Consider the following 21865-nt stretch of genomic DNA (forward strand, 5'->3'; position numbering starts at 1 on the left):
GGACATTTATATTTAGAAAGCAGGTCCCTGTGCCACCCTGCCCTTTCCGGATTCTAATTTCTGCTTGTGGGGTCCACGGGGGCCTGCCGAGGTGGCCTGGTCACTGGGCTGTGGCGGAAACTGCAGGGGGGGTGGGAGAGAGGTCTCATTCTGCGTGGCTTGAACTGACATTTGGTAGTCGCATAAGGAGGAATCTCATAGCTGGACTTCTGGTCTGATCCAAGCCCCACCTGGTCCAATGTCCCATTTCAGCCAGCCTGTTAAGATGCCTCTGGGAAGCCATTAAGTGGGAGCCTCTTCCTGCTGCTCATTCCCTGGGCCTCACATTCAGAGATTGTGCTGAATGTCTCTTGAACATGGAGGCTCCATTTTAGTTGTCATGAGTAATCAAAGAGGTATTTATTTATTAGATTCCTTGCCCATCCTTTACTGTGAGGTCCCAGGTTAAAACAATAGAATATTCGATTACAAGGATAATACCAGGTTACGACCACGGTGACAAATTAAGGCTACAACAATGCAATATTGAATTATAAAATGCAGCAGCCGCAGCCATAAAACACATTATCATGAGTTTGTTTAAAGTCTTCCAAATGAACAGCTCTCTCTTAATTTTTACGGCAGCAAACTTTGTAAGTTAACTGTGCGTTATGAAAGACGGTTGCTTCGCTCTGGTTTTATTTTTCCTTTTTTATAGGGGTTCAATAGCTGTCTTTAATATGCTTTTGTGGGAGGAGGTGTAGCCTGTCTTATGGTACAGTTGTCCTGAAAGGCGAGGTGTAAATATTTTAGTGAAGGTAAAGGTACCCCTGCCCGTACGGGCCAGTCGTGACCGACTCTAGGGTTGCGTGCTCATCTCGCTCTGGAGGCCATGAGCCGGCGCCGTCCGAAGACACTTCCAGGTCACGTGGCCAGCGTGACGAAGCTGCAGCTGGCGAGCCAGCACCAGCACAGCACACGGAAACGGCGTTTACCTTCCCGCTATAAAGCGGTCCCTATTTATCTACTTGCACTTAAGAGTGCTTTCGAACTGCTAGGTGGGCAGGAGCTGGGACCGAACGACGGGAGCTCACCCCGCCGCGGGGATTCGAACCGCCGACCATACGATCGGCAAGTCCTAGGCACTGAGGTTTGATTTTAAACTTAGCCACATGTTTGCTTATTTGGGTGACTTTCAACACACACACACACACACACACACACACAGAGGGGGGCAGGTTCTTACTATTACTGTTAATGGAGAGTGATTTCAAAAGTGTTTGGTAGCTTTCTCCTGCCTGGTTTTCCCCTCTCCGCCCCTCCCTCTCCAAAACCCCACAACTGATTTTTTTTCTGTTCCTCTCTCCTCCTTTGCAGGAATTTGTCATGATTGTGGTTTTTGGCATGGAGTACATCATCAGGGTCTGGTCAGCCGGCTGCTGCTGCCGCTACAGAGGCTGGCAGGGACGCTTTCGATTTGCCCGGAAACCTTTCTGTGTCATAGGTACGCCTTTCGTTTTGCCCTATAGCAGCCAGAAGAGAAGGAGGAGTCACGGGAAGAGACATAGCAATGGGACAAGGCATGCACAGCTGGTCCACATCTTTGCACTGAATGTGTAAAACACACCCACCCACATCAGGAGCAGCAATCTGTTATCCTTGATCTAAGCACTCAGATATGCACTGCACTAAGATCAGGAGATAATTCTGTGCCTGCTGCCTTTCAAGGAGCAAACAGAGTTTCATTTCTGATCTTAGTGATGTGCTGAGATCAGATATAAGCCTGTACCTGCTGCTGTGGCCTGAACTTTGAGCCAGGGGATGCCATGTGACATCAGGTAATTGACAGATAGGTGGCCCCAACCTGCCCATCAAAAATGGTCCACAGAGGGTGAACCAATTCTGGATGGGGCCCTCTTCCTGTATCTAATTCCCCACCGCTGATACAAGACTAGCCAGCAACATTGTTCTTGGGGTAGTGTGCATAGAACGGTAACATACAATTTAAAAAGACAATTTCATATTTTATTTTATTTTTTGAATAACCCAACTTGCAACATAAAATTCATTTTATGGAAGAAAGGAGAATCAAAATAGACAATTCAAAAGTACATCATGCAGTTCGTAAATAGTGGCTAAAAATGCTAAAATTGTATATTTGTAAAAAAATAAATAAATGCAGGTTGTTAAAAAAGAATAAAAATGTTCCAGAAAGACAGCAAGGCAGGCATCAGATGGTCCTTTCTTAGGAGGGTGTCTCATGGCTCAGCTACTAGTGCTGAAAAGCCCCTAAGCCTGTCGCTTACCTTCATGGGGGCACCTGGAATAAGGGCTCTGAAGATCTAAGACTTACAGCAGGTATATATAAGACAATATGATTTTTCAGGGATCTTGGTCTCAAGCTAGTAAGGCCTCCAAAGGTTAATAGGACCCAGAAACAGTGAGATCCTAGATACAGGTGATCTTAAGCCATATAGACCTTATGTTCCCCTTTCACGGAAGGTTTTCAATACCTTCTTCATGATTTGAATAAAGACATCCAAGTTGTTTTACTGCAGTTCTTAAAGAGCTCTGGGTGGCCTTTATCTCAAGCCCTGCTTTGTCCTTTAGAGACCCACATTTTTCTTAATTTTTGCTGAGCTATCAAGTTCTCTTCACCAAGGGCGGCCTTGAATGCCACCTACTGGAAGTCCTGAGCACTGCATGCATTGCATAGTCTTACTCGCTTCGCCGCAGGAGAGCTGGTGTAGCCCTTTGAAAAGAGAACTTTAAAAATAGTTCCGTTGCCCCAGTCTCACAGCAGTGTCACTGCATAGCACGCCTTGCCCCAAGAGGTTATGTCATCTTCCTTCTTTCTATTCTGCCTACAACTGAAGATGCTGTTTTTAAAACAAGCTTTTGATTCCATGGTTCAGTTTAAGTAATTGCTTTTGACTTTTGGCTGTTTGGATTCTTGTTTATTGATGCAGCTTTTAGTTAGACAGTTATACTGGATTATTGTTATTTTTATGCCTGTTTTTATATTTTGCAAGGTGCTTTGAATTGCTCTTGCAGTTCAGTGGCAGAGCATCTTATTTGCATACAGAAAATCCCAGGTTCAATCATCCACATCTCCAGGCAGAGCTGAGAGAGGCCTCTGGAGAGCCACTGCCAGTCAGTGTCAACAGTATGGAGCTAGATGGACCCGTGATCTGACTCAAAATAAGGCAGCTTCCTATGCCCCAGGGACACATTTTTATACAAATAATTTAAAGACTTTTCATAGTTCAGGGATGTGTGCTTCCCTATCGCCCCATTAGAATGTAAATATCCTATGAATCTCTCTCTGTGTGTGTAATTTTGGCCCACTTGCAAATCCTTGGTGGTGCTTCAGGTGACCAGCTTCTGTGCTTAGGCAGAGGGTTTTTGCTGAACACACAGGGGTCCGACCCACCCCTTGGGCCCTGGATCATGCTTGCTTTCCCCTTCTCTTCTTCTGTTCCAGATTTCATCGTTTGCATTGCTTCTCTGGCCGTCATCGCTGCTGGCACCCAGGGGAACATCTTTGCTACCTCGGCACTGCGCAGCATGCGCTTCCTACAGATCTTGCGCATGGTGCGCATGGACCGCCGCGGCGGCACCTGGAAGCTCCTGGGCTCAGTGGTTTATGCGCACAGCAAGGTGAGTTGGCAGCCTGAGGCAAAAATAGAAGGTACAAAGCACACTGTGGGGGTGTGGGTGGCCATGTTTGAGGTGTGGGAAGAAAGAGGCTCAGTTCCAGCACTGCAAAGACCTAAAGACCTTCAGCCTCTCATTTGTCTTCAATAAGAGTCTTGCTGCCAGATTAGGCCAAAGACCTATCCAGTCCATCACCCTATTCCCATAGTAGCCACCCACATGTAGACAGGAAACCCACAAGGAGCACCTGAATACAGCAGCACTCTTCCACACATGGTTGCCAGCAGCTGGTATTCAGAGGCATACTGCTTCCAATGCGGAAAGTGGTTTTAAATCTTTTTGAGGATGGCTATGAGACTGAAAAAAATTTGAATCATCAACTTCTGGAAAATCAGGGGTTCTCAACCAGAGGCAGATGGATAAACCTGTTTCCATTCTATGGCATTTTGCTGTTGCCCAATCAAAGGTCTGTCCCATCTCAGGTTTTGCAGATTTTAAAAAACAGAAAGCACAAAAAATTCTACATTTAAATTGTACATAGTCTGCATTGCACATGTATTCTTCTTCCCCTAAAATGCACATTTTTGCATGCTTTCCAATGCATAAAATATATGCTGTCTTTCCTCCTTTTAATAAAATGTATAGTACATCTTTTGTGTGCACATTTTTGGGGCATTGCAAAATCTGGAGAAGTGCATAATCTGAGTGATAGTTGTATGCTGTTCCAAAAGAAATTTTGGTGACAGAAAACTGGGTCTGTCAGTTGCAGAGATTAAATTTCTTCTCCCTCCCTCCTCTCAGCACTTCTGCTTCCTCTCTGAATAAGCAATGATGTAAAGCAGCAAAGCTTATACAAAGTTCCAGGAGACCACGTGGTCTCTTAATAAGATCACTATTTGTTTGTTTGTTAGTTTGTTTGTAATATTTCTCACTTGCCCTTCACTGTAAGGTCCCAGGGCAAATCACCAAAAATATAGTACACAATTATAAAAAGAGATAAAAATGTTACAATTAGAAAACGAAGCAAGATACAGTGGTACCTCGGGCTACAGATGCTTCAGGTTACAGACACTTCAGGTTACAGACTCTGCTAACCCAGAAATAGTACCTCGGGTTAAGAACTTTGCTTCAGGATGAGAACAGAAATAGCGCGGCGGCAGCGGGAGGCCCATTAGCTAAAGTGGTACCTCAGCTTAAGAACAGTTTCAGGTTAAGAACGGACCTCTGGAAAGAATTAAGTTCTTAACCTGAGGTACCACTGTAATTCCAAATGGAACAGAACTAAATAGAGAGAATTGGCATGGACTATATATCAGAGTGGCCTTCTCATCTTCTAGTGGGAATGATTATGTGTGGCGTCCAAGCCAGCCAGCCAACCCCTCCACCAGGAGACTAGAAGCAATTTGAAACCAAGCAGGGCATTCCACTCACCATCTGCCCAGTTTTCCGTTTTCCTTTTTAAGTGACATTCAACATTCTGTGGACACTTAGCATGCTCAGTCATCATTAGGCTGGTTTGGGGAGTGGGTGTGTCTCTATGGGAGGCTGTTTTTCTTAAAACCGTACTTCTGTAAAGCTCAAGGTTCCCCTGAGCATGCTGCTATCTCCTTGTGTGGATTTCAGAGCCCCACAGAGAAACATTGAATGACTCCAGAGAATCACCAGTCATGTTGCAGCTTTTGTTGTTTAGGAAGGTCTTTCTTTCTTGGTGCTTTTGGGTAGAAGAGCCCCTGAATCTTGCACTCTGTTCCATGACTTAGGTTTCTGTGTCCTATTCCTTTGGTTTTCCAGCCGGCTTTTTATGTCTTCAGCTAGGACTGCTTTGCTCCAAGTTCCTTTTCAGGTTATTTGCTGAAGTTCACTTTTGTGTGTGTGTTTGTGTGGGCAGGAGCTGATCACAGCTTGGTACATCGGTTTCCTGGTCCTCATCTTCGCCTCCTTCCTTGTCTACCTGGCAGAGAAAGATACCAACAAAGATTTTCTCACCTATGCAGACTCACTCTGGTGGGGTACGGTAAGTTAGACATCTTTTTGATCTGGCCTGCTCTTTCGTCTTGGGATGGGCAGGGAGGGAGAAGAAGTTAAGTTTGTTGAGGGGATGTTTCAACTGACCTGTTGAGAGCACACTGGGTGCTTAGGAGATGTGGAGGACAAGGCTATGCGCTCCCTCCATTGTCAGATACAGTATGCTAGGAACTGCTGGAATCACAAGTGGGGAGAGTGGTGTTGTGCTCAGGTCATGTTTGTGGGTTTCCCATAGGCATCTGGTTGGCCACTGTTGAGAACAGGATGCTGGACTAGATGCTGGTCCATAAAGGTCTATCTTGTATTCTTAAGATGCAGGGGGTGGGTATGAATGAGTGCGGAGAATATCCTTCATAGTCTAGGGAAGGGGAAGAAATTGACTTCAATTTGCCATTTAATATGAAGCTGCCTAATTTGTGCTTCCCATAACAAAGCAAATGGCAGCCATCCTTTGAAATTCACACTTCTTTGAATTTTGTAATGCCAACCAAAGAGATGGGTGCAAAAATGCATATATTAAGGGAAAGTGTGCATAAAAATATACATGAATGAAGCAAAATGCTGAGCTTGCCCTTTTACATGTACTGTTCAATGCTCACCCTTACACTTACAAGGAACCCATCATATAGTGTGACAGTACTTAATTTCTGAGACTCCTTTTCTGTTAATATTAGGCAGGTACCCTTGTTGTATTTTTTTTAGGCCTGCTAGAAGCACTTTCATTTAGGCAATCCTACCCAGATGTGTACTTTTTTATTATGAATATTTTATGCTATTTATGTAAGCAGCTTAGAGCTTTTTTATTTTAAGCAGTATATATACATCTTGTTGAATTAAAAAAAACAACTATGTTAAGGGAAATGGCTGGTAAAATTTGTACATTAAGCAAAGCTGCAAACGAAAATGTGTGTATTAGGAATACACACACACACACACACACACACACACACACACACACAGTGAGGACTTTGCTAAAAAGCCAAGCAAACTGATGAGGAAATAAGAACATAAAAGACCCCTACAGGGGTTTCCTGCTGCCAATCAGAAGCCACACTTTGGTTTTCAAACGTTTTGGAAGTCAAACAGACTTCCGGAATGGATTCCATTCGACTTCCAAGGTACAACTGTACTTGATAAAAACCAGAGGGGTCCAGCATCTTTTTCTAAGAATGGCCAACCAGATGCCCCAATGGGAAACCTGCAAAGAGGGCCTGAAAGCAACCTCTTGTAGGAGCATATTCCATTGTTTCACTATGTAATGTGTGAAGAAGTGGTTTCTTTTTGCTAGTCCTGAATCTTGAATATTCCTGAGTTCTAGTATTAAGAGAGAGAGAGAGAGAGAGAGAGAGAGAGAGAGAAACCTTCTCTTTTGCCACACTATGCTCCCCACCCCCACTTACACACCTTTTATTTAAATTGAAAAATTCAAAATGTTTGTAACTTTTCCTCATAGGGGAATTGCTCCATCCCCATGATCATTTTGGTTGCCTTTTTCTGAACCTTGCCCAGATCCAACTGGGGGTGAGGCAACCAGAACAGGACACCGTATTTCAAGTGACACCGTAGATGTTTGTAATGGTATTATGGTGCCGGCGGTTTTATTTTCAGTTTTGTGGTGAACTGAAGTTAAGAAATGAAAAGTGTTGTGTACCTCTCAGCTGCACCCTCTGAACGTGTAAAGGAACCAGAAGTTGACGTGAATCGAGAGGATGCCAGCCTAGTCCTAGCCAGTCATCCTGACTGAGATAGCTCAGTCAGTAGAGAGTGAGACTCTTAATCTCAGGGTTGTGGGTTTGAGTCCCGTGTTGGACAAAAGATTTCTGCATTGCAGGGGGTTGGACTAGATGACCCTCATGGTCCCTTCCAACTCTTTAATTCTATTCTATTCTATTCTATTCTATTCTCAGATGTTGTTGGGCTACATCTCCCATCAGCCAGCATGCCCAATGGTCAGGGCTTGCGAGGGCTGCTGTCCGACAACCTTTGGAAGCTGCCAGGTTGAAGGCAGGGTGATGGCAAAGGATTTGTATTGATATCTCCTCTTCTGCTTTCAGATCACACTCACCACCATTGGCTACGGGGACAAGACCCCACAGACGTGGCTGGGCCGGGTGTTGGCAGCCTGCTTTGCCCTTCTGGGCATTTCCTTCTTTGCTCTACCTGCTGTAAGTAGGTGCCAATGAGACCTGGGGGAGAGGCTAACAGGGATGGCAGACTGGTGGGTAGGGGGAAGTGAGGAGACACCAATGCCCTTGTCTGGCACAAGCAGGTGGGCTGGTGGGCTTTTCCAAGCAGTTGATGGGGCTCCTCTTCCGAAATTAGGCCTTGACCTCTATTTTCTGGCTCCATTTCTCTTTTCCACACAGGGGATCCTGGGCTCGGGGTTTGCTCTCAAAGTCCAAGAGCAACATCGGCAGAAGCATTTTGAGAAGAGACGGACACCGGCGGCCAACTTGATCCAGGTGGATAGAAAGGAGAGAAGAGTTTGCCGCAAGGCCCTTCTCCAGCTCTGTGGGTGGGCTGTGATCCTGGGATCCCCCCCCCCACTTCTTTATTTGCGATAGCCAAATCCTTGCCCTTGTAATTGTGGAGGTACGCTTGGAAGGGTGTGGACAACACCTCATGGAATGGCTGGAATAATCCCCCCAAAGAAGCCAGGTGTTACTTATTTAGAATCACAGAATGGTAGAGTTGCAGGCATCCCCAAGATTCATCTAGTCCAACCCCCTGCAATGCAGGGTTCTCAAATAAAGAATCCCCTTGAAACATTTTTACCCTGCTCTTTAGGCTTATGGAAATCAGCTAAAAGGCACGGCACACGAGGAAGGAGGGATGGGTGGGGAGGAGGGGAAAAAAAGCAAGGCCGAGCAGCAGTTTCTTAAAGTAATATAGCTCCTCCCCAGGACAAACAATATGACAATGCATCATGCAAAATAAGAAAAATAAGCAAATTTGCATGGATCACAGTGTGGAGCTTTTCTTGGCACAAAAGGGGGGCACAGCTTAGTGGCAAAGCATCCCTGGCAAGGGATCTTGAGTTGGGGAAAACGTCACTCTGCCTGCCTTGGAAAATTGAAGACAGTGGGAACAAGGACTCATGCAGATTTCCACTTGTCCCATTGCTTTCCACTAGGAAAACCCATGGTTTAGCACTGAATCGGAACAAACGGCAATTGGGTTTTCTGCAGATTGCCAGATTCAGTGGTAAACAGCAGGTTTTCCTGGGGAAAGCAACCACTCGACCCCATGCCTAGAAACCATGGAGCAAGCCGTAAGAATCATTGCTAGTAGAGTAATGGTCAAGTGGGAGGGATCCCAGTTCACAGTTACAATATTGTGCCTAAGGTCCCAGGTTTAGTTGCCACTCTCTGTGGATAAAAATATCTCATCAGGGCTCAGAAAGAAAGACTCCCTCTCTCTTCCCAAGATCTCAGAGATCCACTGCCAGTTGGAAGAACAATGGAAGTCCTATTTAAGGAAAATGCAACCCCGGCCCCCTTCTCTTGCTTAAATACAATAGCTGAGCATGTCATAGGAAAAGGGGGTGGGTGGGAATCCCTTCAGCTTTTCCCAGGACTCTGGTTTTCCTATGAGCTCAGCATGTTAACCCTATCAAAGCTGGATCCAAAGGGGAAACTGCTAAAGCTAGCCAGGAAACCTCCTCCAAGTCCTAGAGGTTTGGGTGTAGATGGCCAATCTCCCATTGTTACATTTATTATTATTTTTCACATAAGAAGCAGCTTTTTACTTGAAACATAGAAACACTGGAGGCTTTAGCCTATTGGCCCATCTAGCTTAATATTGTCTACACTGACTGGCAGCAACTGCCCCACTCCCAACAGCCCTTGCAGCCAGCACAGCCTGTGGTCAGGGGGATGATGGGAGTTGGAGTCCAACAAGCTCTGGCATGCCCCTGGCTGGTTCACCTGCACAATAATATCATTTATTAAATTTATATCCTGCCCTGCCTCCCCAAGAAGGCCAGTGTTGCAGTCTGGTCCCTGTTCATCCTTGTTCTATCTGTGACCTCCTTCTTGGCCCCCTTCCCCCTCCCCATGTTGCATGCTCACACCCAGTTCCGATTCAGTTTTTCTTTGACTGTCCCTTCATCTGCTCTGCATTTTATAATATAGAACCTGCCATCGGGGCAAAGAACAAAAATCCTGGTGTATTAGCCATGTGCCTAGATTGTTTCCCTCCCATTGTTGCTGGAAAGCTGATGCTTCTGACTCCTGCGTTATCTCTCTGGCTCAGAGGACTCTTGTGACAAAGGGGACCCCTCCTGCCCCTCCCATCTCCTCCTGTCAGCTTTCCTGCTGCCCCACTGCTGAATGCAACTCCAAGTTGCCTTTCATTCGCTGAAAGGCCTACGAGGAACAGCTGGAAATGGACAGTGAGCGAGACAAAAGGGTAACGCACTCATTGTTTCAGCACACAAAGCAATCGCAAGGACACAGCTCTCTGCCCCCTTTGCTCCTGAGAAGGGCTCCTCTGTCCTTCCCCACCTGATAACGCCGGCCAATTCAGAAGGCCTTGCTTTCTGGAGCAGATGGAAAATGGTGATATGGCCGTCCACTTTCTTCCACCCCACCCACAATAATTCCCTATAGAGCATTTCCCCACCCCCAGAAATAAATGGGAAACGATTTGGGAGAAACATCTCAGAATATTGAGCTGCTGTAATTTGAGGACTCCTGGGAGAAGATTATGGGCTCATCATCCTCTGGTTTAGGCTCCAGCCCTATTCTCTGCCCTGTCCCCCTGCCTCTGCCCCAAATGCTGTCTATGGGTTTGAGCGTCTCATACTTGAGGCATCTGATCAACTGAAACAGATTAATACTGGAATGTGTGATGAGACAAAGCATACCTTACAGAGGGCCTCTGTGTTAGACTGGGAAGTACAGTGTCAAAAGCCAGTTCACAACAATGTGATGGTACAGGCAGATGTGACTTTCCAGCTGGGTCAGCCCTCCCAATGTTGTGGGGCACAGAGCTGAATACACTGTGTGACTTGCCCCACACCCCCTAAGGTATGCAAAAAGTCCCAGGTTCAATCCTCGGCTTCTCCAGGTAGGGCTGGGATAAGTTCCTTGCCTAAAACCCTGGAGAGCTTGCTGTCAATTCTGAGATGGTTCTGAGCTAGATGGGCCAATGATCTGACACATCGCAAGGCAGCTTCCAATGTTTCTACATGACCATCTACCTGAAGGTGTGGAGAAATACGGTCCATATCTGTATGTGGAATGGGACACAAAGGGGAGCTCCTTTTTCCATTGCCCCATACAGCAGAACCCCTTTTGCTATGGTTTGCAAATCAGAAGCCGGCTTTGTGAATGCAGGCCAGCACCACCACTCCCTTCATTTCCCAGTGTTAAACACGGCTTCGTGTTAAATGCACAGCGATGCCCTCTGTGATTTACAGAAATCAGATTCCCTCTTAACCATAGCTTCAAACCACAGGTACTGTTTCAGTTTTGTAATAGAACCACAACTGCCACTGGTGCCCATGTAAAGTGAGACCATATTTCTGTGAAGGGAGGGGGCAAGTTGCTCTGAAAGTAAAGGAGGAAAATGGCGCTTGCATTGTGTGTGGACCACTTAGAGATTCTGTTACATTACAGTATCCAAGTATAAATGAATGAATGAATGAATGAATAAATAAATGGAGAGGGAATCTTTTGTCTTGATTTGCAAAGATTGCTGCCTGGGACATCTATGGGGTAAAAGGCAGCAGATTTTGGCCCCATTTCTGCCAAAGCAATAGGGCAATTCCTTCCCTGTGAAGCTTTTTCTAGATTTACCTTTAAAATCCAGTATCCTTTTTCCAACAACGTCTGGCCAAATGCAGGTTGGGTTGGTAGGCGAGAATATACCTGGTCTTCTGTATTAGAAAAAAAAGTGTACAGACTGTACATTCAAAGCACATCCACACACACCCCTCCAGAATCCTGGGAATTGTAGTTTACCCTTCAGGGATCTACAATTCCCAGTACCCTTAACAAACTACGGTTCCCAGGATTTGGGTGTGCTTTGAATGTATGGTGTGTATGCAGCCAAGGATGGTCCCGGTTGCAGTTTTTAATTGCTGTGTTTTTGTTGCAGTTTGGTGGTTTTACTCTTATCTTGTTTATCTCCTGTAACAATGCTGAGGTGGAGTCTATCTTGCATGTCTTTTTTAACTGTAGTTTCTCCCAAGGGACCAGGAAAGCCCTAATATATCCCATTATACAGTCCCTTCCTGGCTGCTTTTCTGAGTCTCTCATGATCACTTAGCTTCAGGGCTCCAGTAAATCACCCACAGCACATTTTTGAAAATGACCATCCTTATTAGACCACTTCTGATTGCCTTATAGATATAGGGACACTATTTAGTGTTTTTAAAAAGCAAGCAAACAAACAAGCATAATTCTGTTTTTTAGTTGTATTCATTGTATTTGCTATTCATTTTTTTCTATCCCCCCCCCAAATTGTTACAAATCAGACCAGATTACTTAAATTTAATACAATTTCTTAAAATCAGGTTTCCAGCTCCTGTTGCAAACATATGTTGATCATTTCCTCCCGAAGCCGTATCTTCTCTTGTTTAAAGTCCAGTCATCATCCTTAACATCCGTTAAGTTGCATTTGTTATTAATGCTGTTAATTGCTGATTTCAAAGAAAGAAAAGGGAAGGAGGGAGATATATATCGTGTTTATCTTGTTATACTGTGATATCTTCGTGAGCCACCTTGATTTAAAAAACGACAGTGTGTCAATCAGTAACAATAACGAGATGGCCACTGGGGAAAACAAGCAGTGCATAAAGACCATGCCCTTCTCTTTCCCCACCCCCACCCCCCTCGTCTCGGTTGGTGCAGGCTGCGTGGCGCCTCTACTCAACGGATGTCAGCCGGGCCTACCTGACAGCCACCTGGTGCTATTACGACAGCATCCTTCCATCATTTAGGTAGGTGTGAAGTTGCCTTGATGGAGGAGCCTACTTGGTGGTGGGCCCCTAAAATTCACAGACTCTCTGCAAGCCAAGAGGTGGAGAGCCAGGGTTGGCCGGAATGGCTAAGCCAGTGGGGCTGATAATTAACATCAGGTTCAGGATGGCAGCGGTTGGACTAAAGTTACATTTTTTCCTGTTTTCTTTGTGGATTGTTGCCATTTCATGTAAAAGTTTTCAATATAATGTACAAATCCGTTCCCCAGCAAATAAGAACGGTGGGGACATTTTGTGTCACCGACTTTCTGTCATTCATCCAGTGTTGAGTAGCTAGTGTTGGATAGATCCAAATCAGGGGGTTCTTATGTTAACTTAAGGTGAGTTTATATGGCGAATTAGGTAATTTGGGGGAAATGTTGCCACGCAGCAATAATCCACTGTTCTTTTTCTGTTCAGTCTATGCGCTAGTCAGATGTCTGTCATTAGGAGGGGAAGGGAGAGCACAGAGGGCCTGAACATTGCAGGCACTCAGGTTGAAGGGACAATCTCTCCCCCTCTCTCTCTGTGCAACTCTTTTGCTTCCATAGTAGTGAATGACAGCCATTCTATTGCACGGGGGAGAGAAAAAAACAGGTGCCCTCAGGAGTGTGGTGGTATGACTTTTAAAGGTGAAGCAGTGGCTTATGCCTCCTGTGCTGCTGTTTTCCCTGGAGCCAGTGGAGGAGTGAAACAGAACGTCTGCTGGCTGGGGATTGTGTGCAGATCTCACACCCTCATCACAACGCATCACACTTCCATCACAGTTCCATCCCCCTCTCCCTTGACACATGACCTTCCCATCTCAATCAGTGTCGGGACTTTGTTTGCAAAGACTTCTGTGGAGACTGGGAGGTGCGGTGTGGTTGTTGGAGGAGACCCTTAGTCTTTACATGCTGATATATACTGTACTCACTCACATACATATATACATGAAAATGCACTGGTGGGTGTGGACATACGACGCTGGCCTTTATTGAACCAGACTTGTTAATCCATCTCGTTAAGTTATGCCTCATTTGACAGGCTCTTCAGGGTCTCAAGTAGGGAGCTATAGCAACCCATAGTAGAAGTCATATGACAACCCAGCCCAGCAAGTTTGCACCACAGAATCACGGAATGGAAGAGTTGGAAGTGAGACAAAGGGTCGCCTACTCCAACCCCCTACAGTGCAGTTGTCAGATGATTGATTCTGCAAAGTACAGGGAATGACTTCCATACTTACCTTTATATGGCCTGATTCCACGGCTGGTTTCAGAAAACATCTTCAGTGGTGCACACCCTGTCACAGAGGCAGCCAAACCTTTGGGGCCAGTAAGCACATCTGGAATTTTGAGAAAGTGCCGTGGGTGCTGCTGCCAGGGTGTGGCAGAACACAACATTGCTGCCGCAGCTACAATAGCAGGGAAAAAGCAGGGCTACAAAGCAGCTCCCCCTCCCAGAATCCCCCTCAAGTCAGTGAGAGAAATGGCATGTGCCTCCACGTTCATTCACAGAAAGAAGCTCTTTGCACTTCTCAGAACAGATGGGAAGATGGATGTCCAGCCCTGGCGTCCCGTGGATTGCAGGCGTGTTTCAAGGGGGCAGGTCCAACGTAAGAGGGCCTGAATCAGTGAAAGCAGGAACCAACCGGGAAAAGCTATCAGCCATTCATGCATTGTCGATTTTTGAGGGGATATTTTCTGAGAGCTTTTGTGGCAACCATAAGAAGCAATTACATTAATGCCAATGAGTACAACTTGGGCAATCTCTGCTGTAGCAAGATGAAAATATAGCACTCTAAAGAGCAAGGTGCTGCAAGTTCCTGTTTTGTTTGCCTGCTATTTTGTTCATTCTTATTTATTTATTTATCAATCAGAAGATTTCTACACTGCTTTTCATTTACCAAAAGGAATACCACAGTGGTTTGCACAATAATAAGGCATAGTAAAGGTAAAGGTAAAAGGACCCCTGACCATTAGGTCCAGTTGTGACCGACTCTGGGGTTGCGGCGCTCATCTTGCTTTATTGGCCGAGGGAGCCGGTGTACAGCTTCCAGGTCATGTGGCCAGCATGACTAAGCCGCTTCTGGCGAACCAGAGCAGCGCACGGAAACGCCGTTTACCTTCCCGCTGGAGTGGTACCTATTTATGTACTTGCACTTTGACGTGCTTTCGAACTGCTAGGTTGGCAGGAGCAGGGACCGAGCAACGGGAGCTCACCCCATTGCGGGGATTCGAACCGCCGACATTCTGATCGGCAAGTCCTGGGCTCTGTGGTTTAACCCACAGCACCACCTGCGTCCCTTATAAGGTATAACAGTATCCAATAAAAATTAGTAAGCAGTAAAATTGTCACAATCACCAAAGTCTACTAATAGTATGAAAGGCTGGGGTAGCCAGCATGGGGCTAGTCAGTTGTTTTGCTGTACAACTCTCAGCATCTCGTCCCATTGGCCAGGCTGACTGAGAGTGATGGGAACTCTAGACCATTGTTTCCCAACCTTGGGTACCTAGCTGTTTTTGGAGTACAGTTCTTATCATCCTAGACCACTGGTCTTGTTAGCTAGGGATGATGGGAGTTAAAGTCCAAAAACATCTGGAGACCCAAGGTTGGGAAACACAGCTCTAGACCATAACATCCTCAGGTCACCATGTTGCTACCCTTGGCCTGGATGAACAGGCATGTCTTCCATCAGCAGTGAAAGCACTCCGCAACTGAGGCATAACTTGCTTTGACAATACAGTAGCTTTGTATGCAGTTCACTCTGCTGCCATCGGAAGGTTGGAGATGGCATATTTTGTTGTGTCCAGTAATTTCAATGTGTTTTCAAGCTGTGTGCAGAACCAAGCAGTTTATAAGGTTCAGGTCCAACTATGAAGCCTCACCACTGCAAGGTTTTGACCAGTCATTCAAAGGCAAAATACCAAAGCCGAACATCTGTAACCCCCCAGTTCAACAACCCACCTTGGCCAATTCACACCTCGGAAAGACCAACTCAGACAACTGAAAGAATTATGGGATACCCCCCATCTTTATTCCTCCCCTTCAATTTCTACATGTTATATTGATATTATTATTATTATTATTATTATTATTATTATTATTATTATTATTAATTTTCTTTCTCCCCCTTTTCAAAGCATTTTAATTTCTCCATGTTTTTATTTGGACCCACCCCTAGAGAACTGGTCCTTATGTTTGACCACTTGCACCGAGCTCGCAACGGGGGGCTCAGGAACTCTGAGGTGAGGAAATTCCCCGATGGAGCTCCACCACCGTATCACTCCTTCACCTCTGGCCTGAAAACCATCCATCCTCCATTTTGCTCGGGGGAAAGGTAGGGTCAAAGCCTCTTCCATGCCTGTGGTGTGTCCCCTCTGTCTGTCTGGTGTGTTGGCTCTTTCTCACTCTGCTGCTGCTGCCTTCTGGTATAACATCTGACAGATGTTGAACTGGCTTCCTTCCAGTCTGCAATGGCCCTTTGACTTGAATGCACCACCAGTCCTTGTTCTTGGCCTCCCCCTTCTGACTGGAGTCTGCCGCTACATCTTGCCTATTCTAATTAATCATTTTTAGCAAGTGCATTTTCTATAGAGAACTTCGGTGTTTGTAAATGATAGCTGTCACCATCCTGGCCTTTTGGTGTGGATTGTAAGACTTTGCTAACAGTGGGAATCTAGCTTTCTTTCACAGATTTTAGTGCCCACCTCAGAACCCTGAGAACCAAAGTTATTAGGATATGTTTCTTGCTGCTGTGATTGTAGGGCAGAATGAATAGACGATGGAGAATTTGTTTCTGAAGACTTGGAGGTTAGGATTGGGCTTCTTTATTCTGGTTTAGAGAATAAGCAACACAAGCTACTTCCTCTCTCTCTCATCCATGTGATCAGGAAATCTGCTCTGAATCAAAGGGGTGGCTGCAGTGGCATAGCGTGGGTTACCTGTGTCCGGGTTAAGGAAAGTATCCTCAGCACTGCCTGCCAATAGGCTGAAATGAAGGGGCAATAGCTTGGCAACCTGTCCAATTTGCAGCTGCAGTACCCCATGAGTGTCAAGCACAGCTGAGAGTGGGACGGGGATTGGTCGGGAGTGGGTGACTTTCTAAAGCCTGGGCAGAGGGCACCCTAGCAACCAGCTGCTGCCCAAATCCACTCCCCAGTCCACCCATGTGAACATTGGGAGATTTTCTGTGTGAGGGGGAGGATGCAATATTTTTCATTTTTCATTACTACTTTCTTTTTCTTTTGAAATTTTGCACCCCTAAGAACTTTGTGCCCAGGGCAACCACCCCATGGCCCTGCCCATGCTATGCCACTGGGTGGCAGAGAGTGACAAGAGGGGAAAGATCTGCAAGGCAGAAGGTATGGTGATCTATGCACATGGTGACCGGATCAGCTATAGAGACTTAAAAAAAGACATATATTTTATTGGTTTTTAACAACTATAATAAAACCTGTAGGTTTTTACATGCCTATATCACACACATATAAGAAGGAGGATTAAGCAGAGGCACTGCAAAATAACTGAATTATCTGAGACATAGCCTCTCCCAAAGCAAGCATGAGAGGCTGGAGGTCTGACATTGACATCACTTCTATTTACATGGCTGTTGAACGGGAACCAGAACTTGTTATACGGATCATGTTTAGTTTGGCCTCTGACAGCTCTTCTGTGTTGTGTTAGATATGGCAGTTGGGTTCTTATTTGTAAGAGGAGGGACAAGGGACTTCTGATTTAGGAGCAGAAAGCAGTTTATAGAACCTATAAACACTGATGAGGGTTTGGCAACTTGTGGGGATGGAAGGTGGGAAGCAGAGACTACAAAGTTTGTGCTTCATGGTGCTGAAAATCCATTGTGTGTTTGTTCCTTCATAACAGACAGGCAGCAAATATTTCTTGAGGCTAAAAAATTAAAATCTGCTAGCCCTCAGCAGGGCAGATTTGTCGCTGGATGCAACCAACTGGATTGCCTTGACTATGTGAAGGCCTGTGTTGCTGGGCCGGATAGTTTCCCCCCTCAAGTCTCCTTTGCAGTCCCTACCTCATTTCATCATCTTTTTCTCTCTCTCCTCCTCTTTACCTCCCTCCACTCCTCCTCCTCTCCGTCCTTCCTCCACCTTCCCATCTTCACCATTCCCCATTCATTCCTGGAAGCTGGAAAGAAGAGGAAGCTCCGCCCCACAAGTGTTTACGCCTAAGGTAACCTTTCCCTCAAAGCTGCTGTGTGCTTTTATTCCCCCTCAAAAGAGAGACCACAGGACGGTAGGTTTTCTTCCAGAAGTACGGACGATCTGCAGCTGCTGCTTGGGGAGAGGTCATCAAAGCCAAATAAACCTTGAGTGTGTATTTGTGAATGTGTGTGTGTGTGTAGGTATTGGGAAAGAAGCCAGTACATTGTTACGGCAGAGACATTGCCCGCATGCTTTTTAGGCTCTAAAGCAGGTGGTGTCCTCCTGCTGGTCTCCTAGCAACTTCATCACTGACCATTGGCCATGCTGATTAGGGCTGATGGGAACTGAGAATCCATCAACATCTGGAGGGCACCACAAATGATCAATGACCCCTGGATCATATCCAGGCCTAAGAGGGGAGCCATTTGCCAGTCCCAGAAACAGAGAAATGGTTAAGCAACACATCAAAAAATGCGATTTGATAGCAGGCCACATTAGGGTCATGGGGGCTCAGCCCATTGCCCTCACTTATTTCTCCCTAGCAGTCTTCCAAAAAGTTGGTTGCTGACACAACTGCATTGTTTTGATGCTACTGCACAGCTGCCTGTTCCAGTGTTCCAGTGAATGCATGTCTCAGAATCACGATTGCAGAGAGGCATCTTCCGGTTTTCCCAGGAATGCCCCTGTCAGTTGCTTCTCTCATGCAAAGTTTCAAGTACGCACCTTGCCATATGGAGGCAGAGAGCGAAAAGTGAGAGAGAATGCGTGAACCAAAACTTCCTCCACAAAAACTGGTTATTTGCTGTCCCCCCAGTTCTTTCTCTGAAATGTGCTTATCCTTTTTAAACCAGAAGTTTTTCCAACAGGTGTTTTTTTTAAAATATAATAATGGATTGCTTCCTGAAGGGGTCCAATAAATTGCCCCATGCCTGCTCATTTGAATTAGGACCAAAAACTTATGGATAAGAGTTAAATATTCAGTCACATTTGTCATTGAACGATTCGTTCTGCAGGGGGTGCTGTATGCACACAAGCATCCATTATTGCCAGCCTCAGCAAGGCTTTTTCCCTCTGGGATCATCCTTCTAACGTCCCTTCTGCTGCCCCCCTTACTAACTTTTTGCCTCCTCCTCCTCCCACCTTTCCCCTTCTGTTGTTTTCTTTCTTCCTTTCCATTTCTCTAGCCAGATCTTTAGTAGTAAAAGGAATTTCTTTCGGATTCACACCGGCTGGAAACAGAGGTACCGAGGCTTTGGATCTGCTACCCAAGAGATGTTTTGGGGTTGAATTGGATTTTAATTGTCATTGCATTGTTTCGTCCTGTGTTGGTTTTTTCCTTTCCTTTAGAAAAAAAGGATGGCATGCTGCTCCAATGTGCAATGGAGATGTGCATGGGGGGTAACCCTCTGAATCTTGCTATGAAGTCCTTTCTTGGTGGGAGATATGTTTGCTCTCCTGCAACCAGATAATCAGTCTCCAGTGCAGCTTAAAAGGAGAGTCCATTAATGCGTTTCAGCTGGAACCATAGAAAAAGGAGAGAGAACTATTCAATGTCCCCCAAACTCCTTTTAAAATGGTTCCTTTCCCTAGTCTTCTAAACTTTTCTACTTCCTTTCCTGTTGGGTTGGGATTTGACCTGTCTGAACAGAAGGCAGTTGATGGACCAAAAATTGATCAAATGTTTATGTGACGTGGATTTTATCAGGACAGTGTTACAGAGGGAATCATCCATGGTTCAAAAAGGTACTACTCCCAAGTCCCCCAGAGGCTCAAGGGGTGGAGACTCAGCAGCCAAGGGGGTGGAGTGTGTTTGGGGCAGAAGATGGTAGTGATGGCTCAGGCTGGGGCTTCTTGAACAGGGCCTAGAGCTAATAGCAGAATCTCTCATCAAGCTAAACTCAACATATCCTCTTTTTTTCTGGCCAAACAGCTTGATACTCCTCTTCTCAGCAAGGACAGTGAGGAGGGGGTTCAACCTCAGACCAGCGCAAATCATGAGGGCCACCAACCCTGTGCTAGAATTCAGCTTTATAGAGTGCTGATCTCACTGAGGTCCCTCCCACCTGTAGAGAATGCAGTGGGCTCACATGAGAGACATCACTGTTGGACAAGCTGTATTGCCAGGACAATGACTTTCTCCTCCTCGAATTCTCCGTTCCAAGGAAGGGGAGCCTGCAGCCCTCAAGATACTTCTGGGCTGTAGCTCCAATCAGCCTCAGTCAGAACCACTATTGGCTGAAGATGATGGATGCTGTATTTTAGAGATGCCTTTAGTGACTGAATGTGGCCACTAGACAGAGTTGGTCCATATGGCTTCAAGTCAGGAAGTTCCTGTTCTCAAAGGCGATTGTGTTGGGAGTCCTGCTTCCAATGCTATCAGATGGCCCCCATGAAGCAGTAAGGAAGATAGACTTCTGCTTCCATCAGTGCTCAGCTGGGGCAGAAGAATCTCTGCCCCTTCCCTTTTGCAACAGCTCACTTATTGTCTCTTTTTAGAAGGCAAGGGAAGAAGAAGAAGAAGAAGAAGAAGAAGAAGAAGAAGAAGAAGAAGAAGAAGAAGAAGAAGAAGAAGAATAATAATAAATTTTATTTATATCCCGCCCTCCCCAGCCGAAGCCGGGCTCAGGGCGGCTAACAACAATCAAATAATCAAACAATCAAATAAACCAACATTCTAAAAATATTTCATTATAAAAATTAATTAAAATCAAGTTAATGGCAACCATTAAACAAAGCTCTGTGCAGGTTGCCAGAGGAGGGAGTCAGGCTGCGCCCTGACCAAAGGCCTGGTGGAACAACTCTGTCTTGCAGGCCCTGCGGAAAGATGTCAAGTCCCGCAGGGCCCTAGTCTCTTCTGACAGAGCGTTCCACCAGATTGGAGCCGCAGCCGAGAAGGCCCTGGCTCTAGTTGAGGCCAGCCTAACCTCTCTGAGGCCTGGGACTTTCAGGATGTTTTTATTTGCAGACCGTAGAAGAATAAGCTCAGTTATATGAAGCCCAGTTTGGTGGTGGAGCTTGTAGGTTTCATTAAGTCCCCTGCCCTACGTCCCTCACTTCCTAATCTGAGCAGTGCCAAAAATTAATAGGAGGAAAGTGGGATTTTCCCATTTTTTTTCTTATAGCAACTCTAAGAAAGCTGTGCTGGAGATCTGCTTGCCTGTAGGTGCTTGATGACAAAGTGGGTTTGGAATAACTCTTGGGGCCAGTAGTGACTTTGTGGATTCTCTCTCTCTCTCACCCACACACCACATCATTCCAGGGGAAGTGGTTCCATTAGCACGGTGATGTCACCACTTTTCATGGGCGTCTGGATTCCAATACGAGCACTTGCTTCTGTGTCTGGGTGCCACACCCACATCTGCAGGGATGCAGTGAGTCTTCAGAGTCCACAGCTAACCCTGTAGGACTTCTGCTGCATTAAACCTCAAAAGGATCGCATTCAAAGCTCACCTACTGACCCCACACCCCGAGGCTTTCCTAGGTGTGCATCCATGGAATTAAAAGTTGGTGGTTGTCATGGATGGGCTCAATCAGTTTTCAGCCACAGGAAGAATTTAGTCTGGCAGAATATGCTACACAAGAGCTGGCCCTGAAGTTATTCCTATTGTGTTTTTAGTTAAGATGCATGGGGGAAAGGTGGAGCAGGTGAGGGGGCCAAGGAGGTTGACAACTGCCCCATCAGTGCAACCCAAGGAACAAGGCTGACAAATAATTTCTGCCCTGGTGGCAGTTATTGTGTGCCAAGGAACCCTGGCTTGAAAGTCAATTGGCATTCCCTCGGCAAGAACCCCGACAAGTGTTTCCAGAACAACAGCTTGATCACAATTACTGATCATAGGAAGCTGCCTTATATTCCACTGGTCCATCTAGCTCAGCATTGTCTACAGTGAGTGACAGCAGTTCTCTAGGGTTTCAGGCCAGGTCCTTCCTAGCCCTACCTGGAGATGCTGCTGGGGTTTGCACCTGGGACCTGCATGCACAGCATGTGCTCTGCCACTGAGCTATGGCCATGGATGTGTGCAGAAATAATTTTTGTCGGGGAAAGTCTGTGACACTTGCATGAGTCTGTGTACAGTAAAACAAATAA

General features: G+C 45.9%; 1 protein-coding gene across 4 annotated transcripts in view; it reads left to right on the forward strand.

Annotated features, from left to right (window-relative positions):
• Window positions 1-21865, forward strand: part of KCNQ4 (potassium voltage-gated channel subfamily Q member 4) — a 97601-nt gene that overhangs the window by 66273 nt on the left and 9463 nt on the right. For 2 of the 4 annotated variants that reach the window (XM_053398940.1, XM_053398943.1), the window contains 8 exons: window positions 1357-1483; window positions 3464-3639; window positions 5525-5650; window positions 7716-7826; window positions 8028-8123; window positions 12519-12607; window positions 15789-15944; window positions 17762-17806. In XM_053398940.1, coding sequence (XP_053254915.1) covers window positions 1357-1483; window positions 3464-3639; window positions 5525-5650; window positions 7716-7826; window positions 8028-8123; window positions 12519-12607; window positions 15789-15944; window positions 17762-17806 — 926 coding nt within the window. The remainder of the gene's footprint in view (window positions 1-1356; window positions 1484-3463; window positions 3640-5524; window positions 5651-7715; window positions 7827-8027; window positions 8124-12518; window positions 12608-15788; window positions 15945-17761; window positions 17807-21865) is intronic. The other 2 variants (XM_053398941.1, XM_053398942.1) reach the window with 2 other exon arrangements.

Source organism: Podarcis raffonei, chromosome 8 (assembly GCF_027172205.1).
Source record: "Podarcis raffonei isolate rPodRaf1 chromosome 8, rPodRaf1.pri, whole genome shotgun sequence".
Classification (NCBI taxonomy): Eukaryota; Metazoa; Chordata; class Lepidosauria; order Squamata; family Lacertidae; genus Podarcis; species Podarcis raffonei.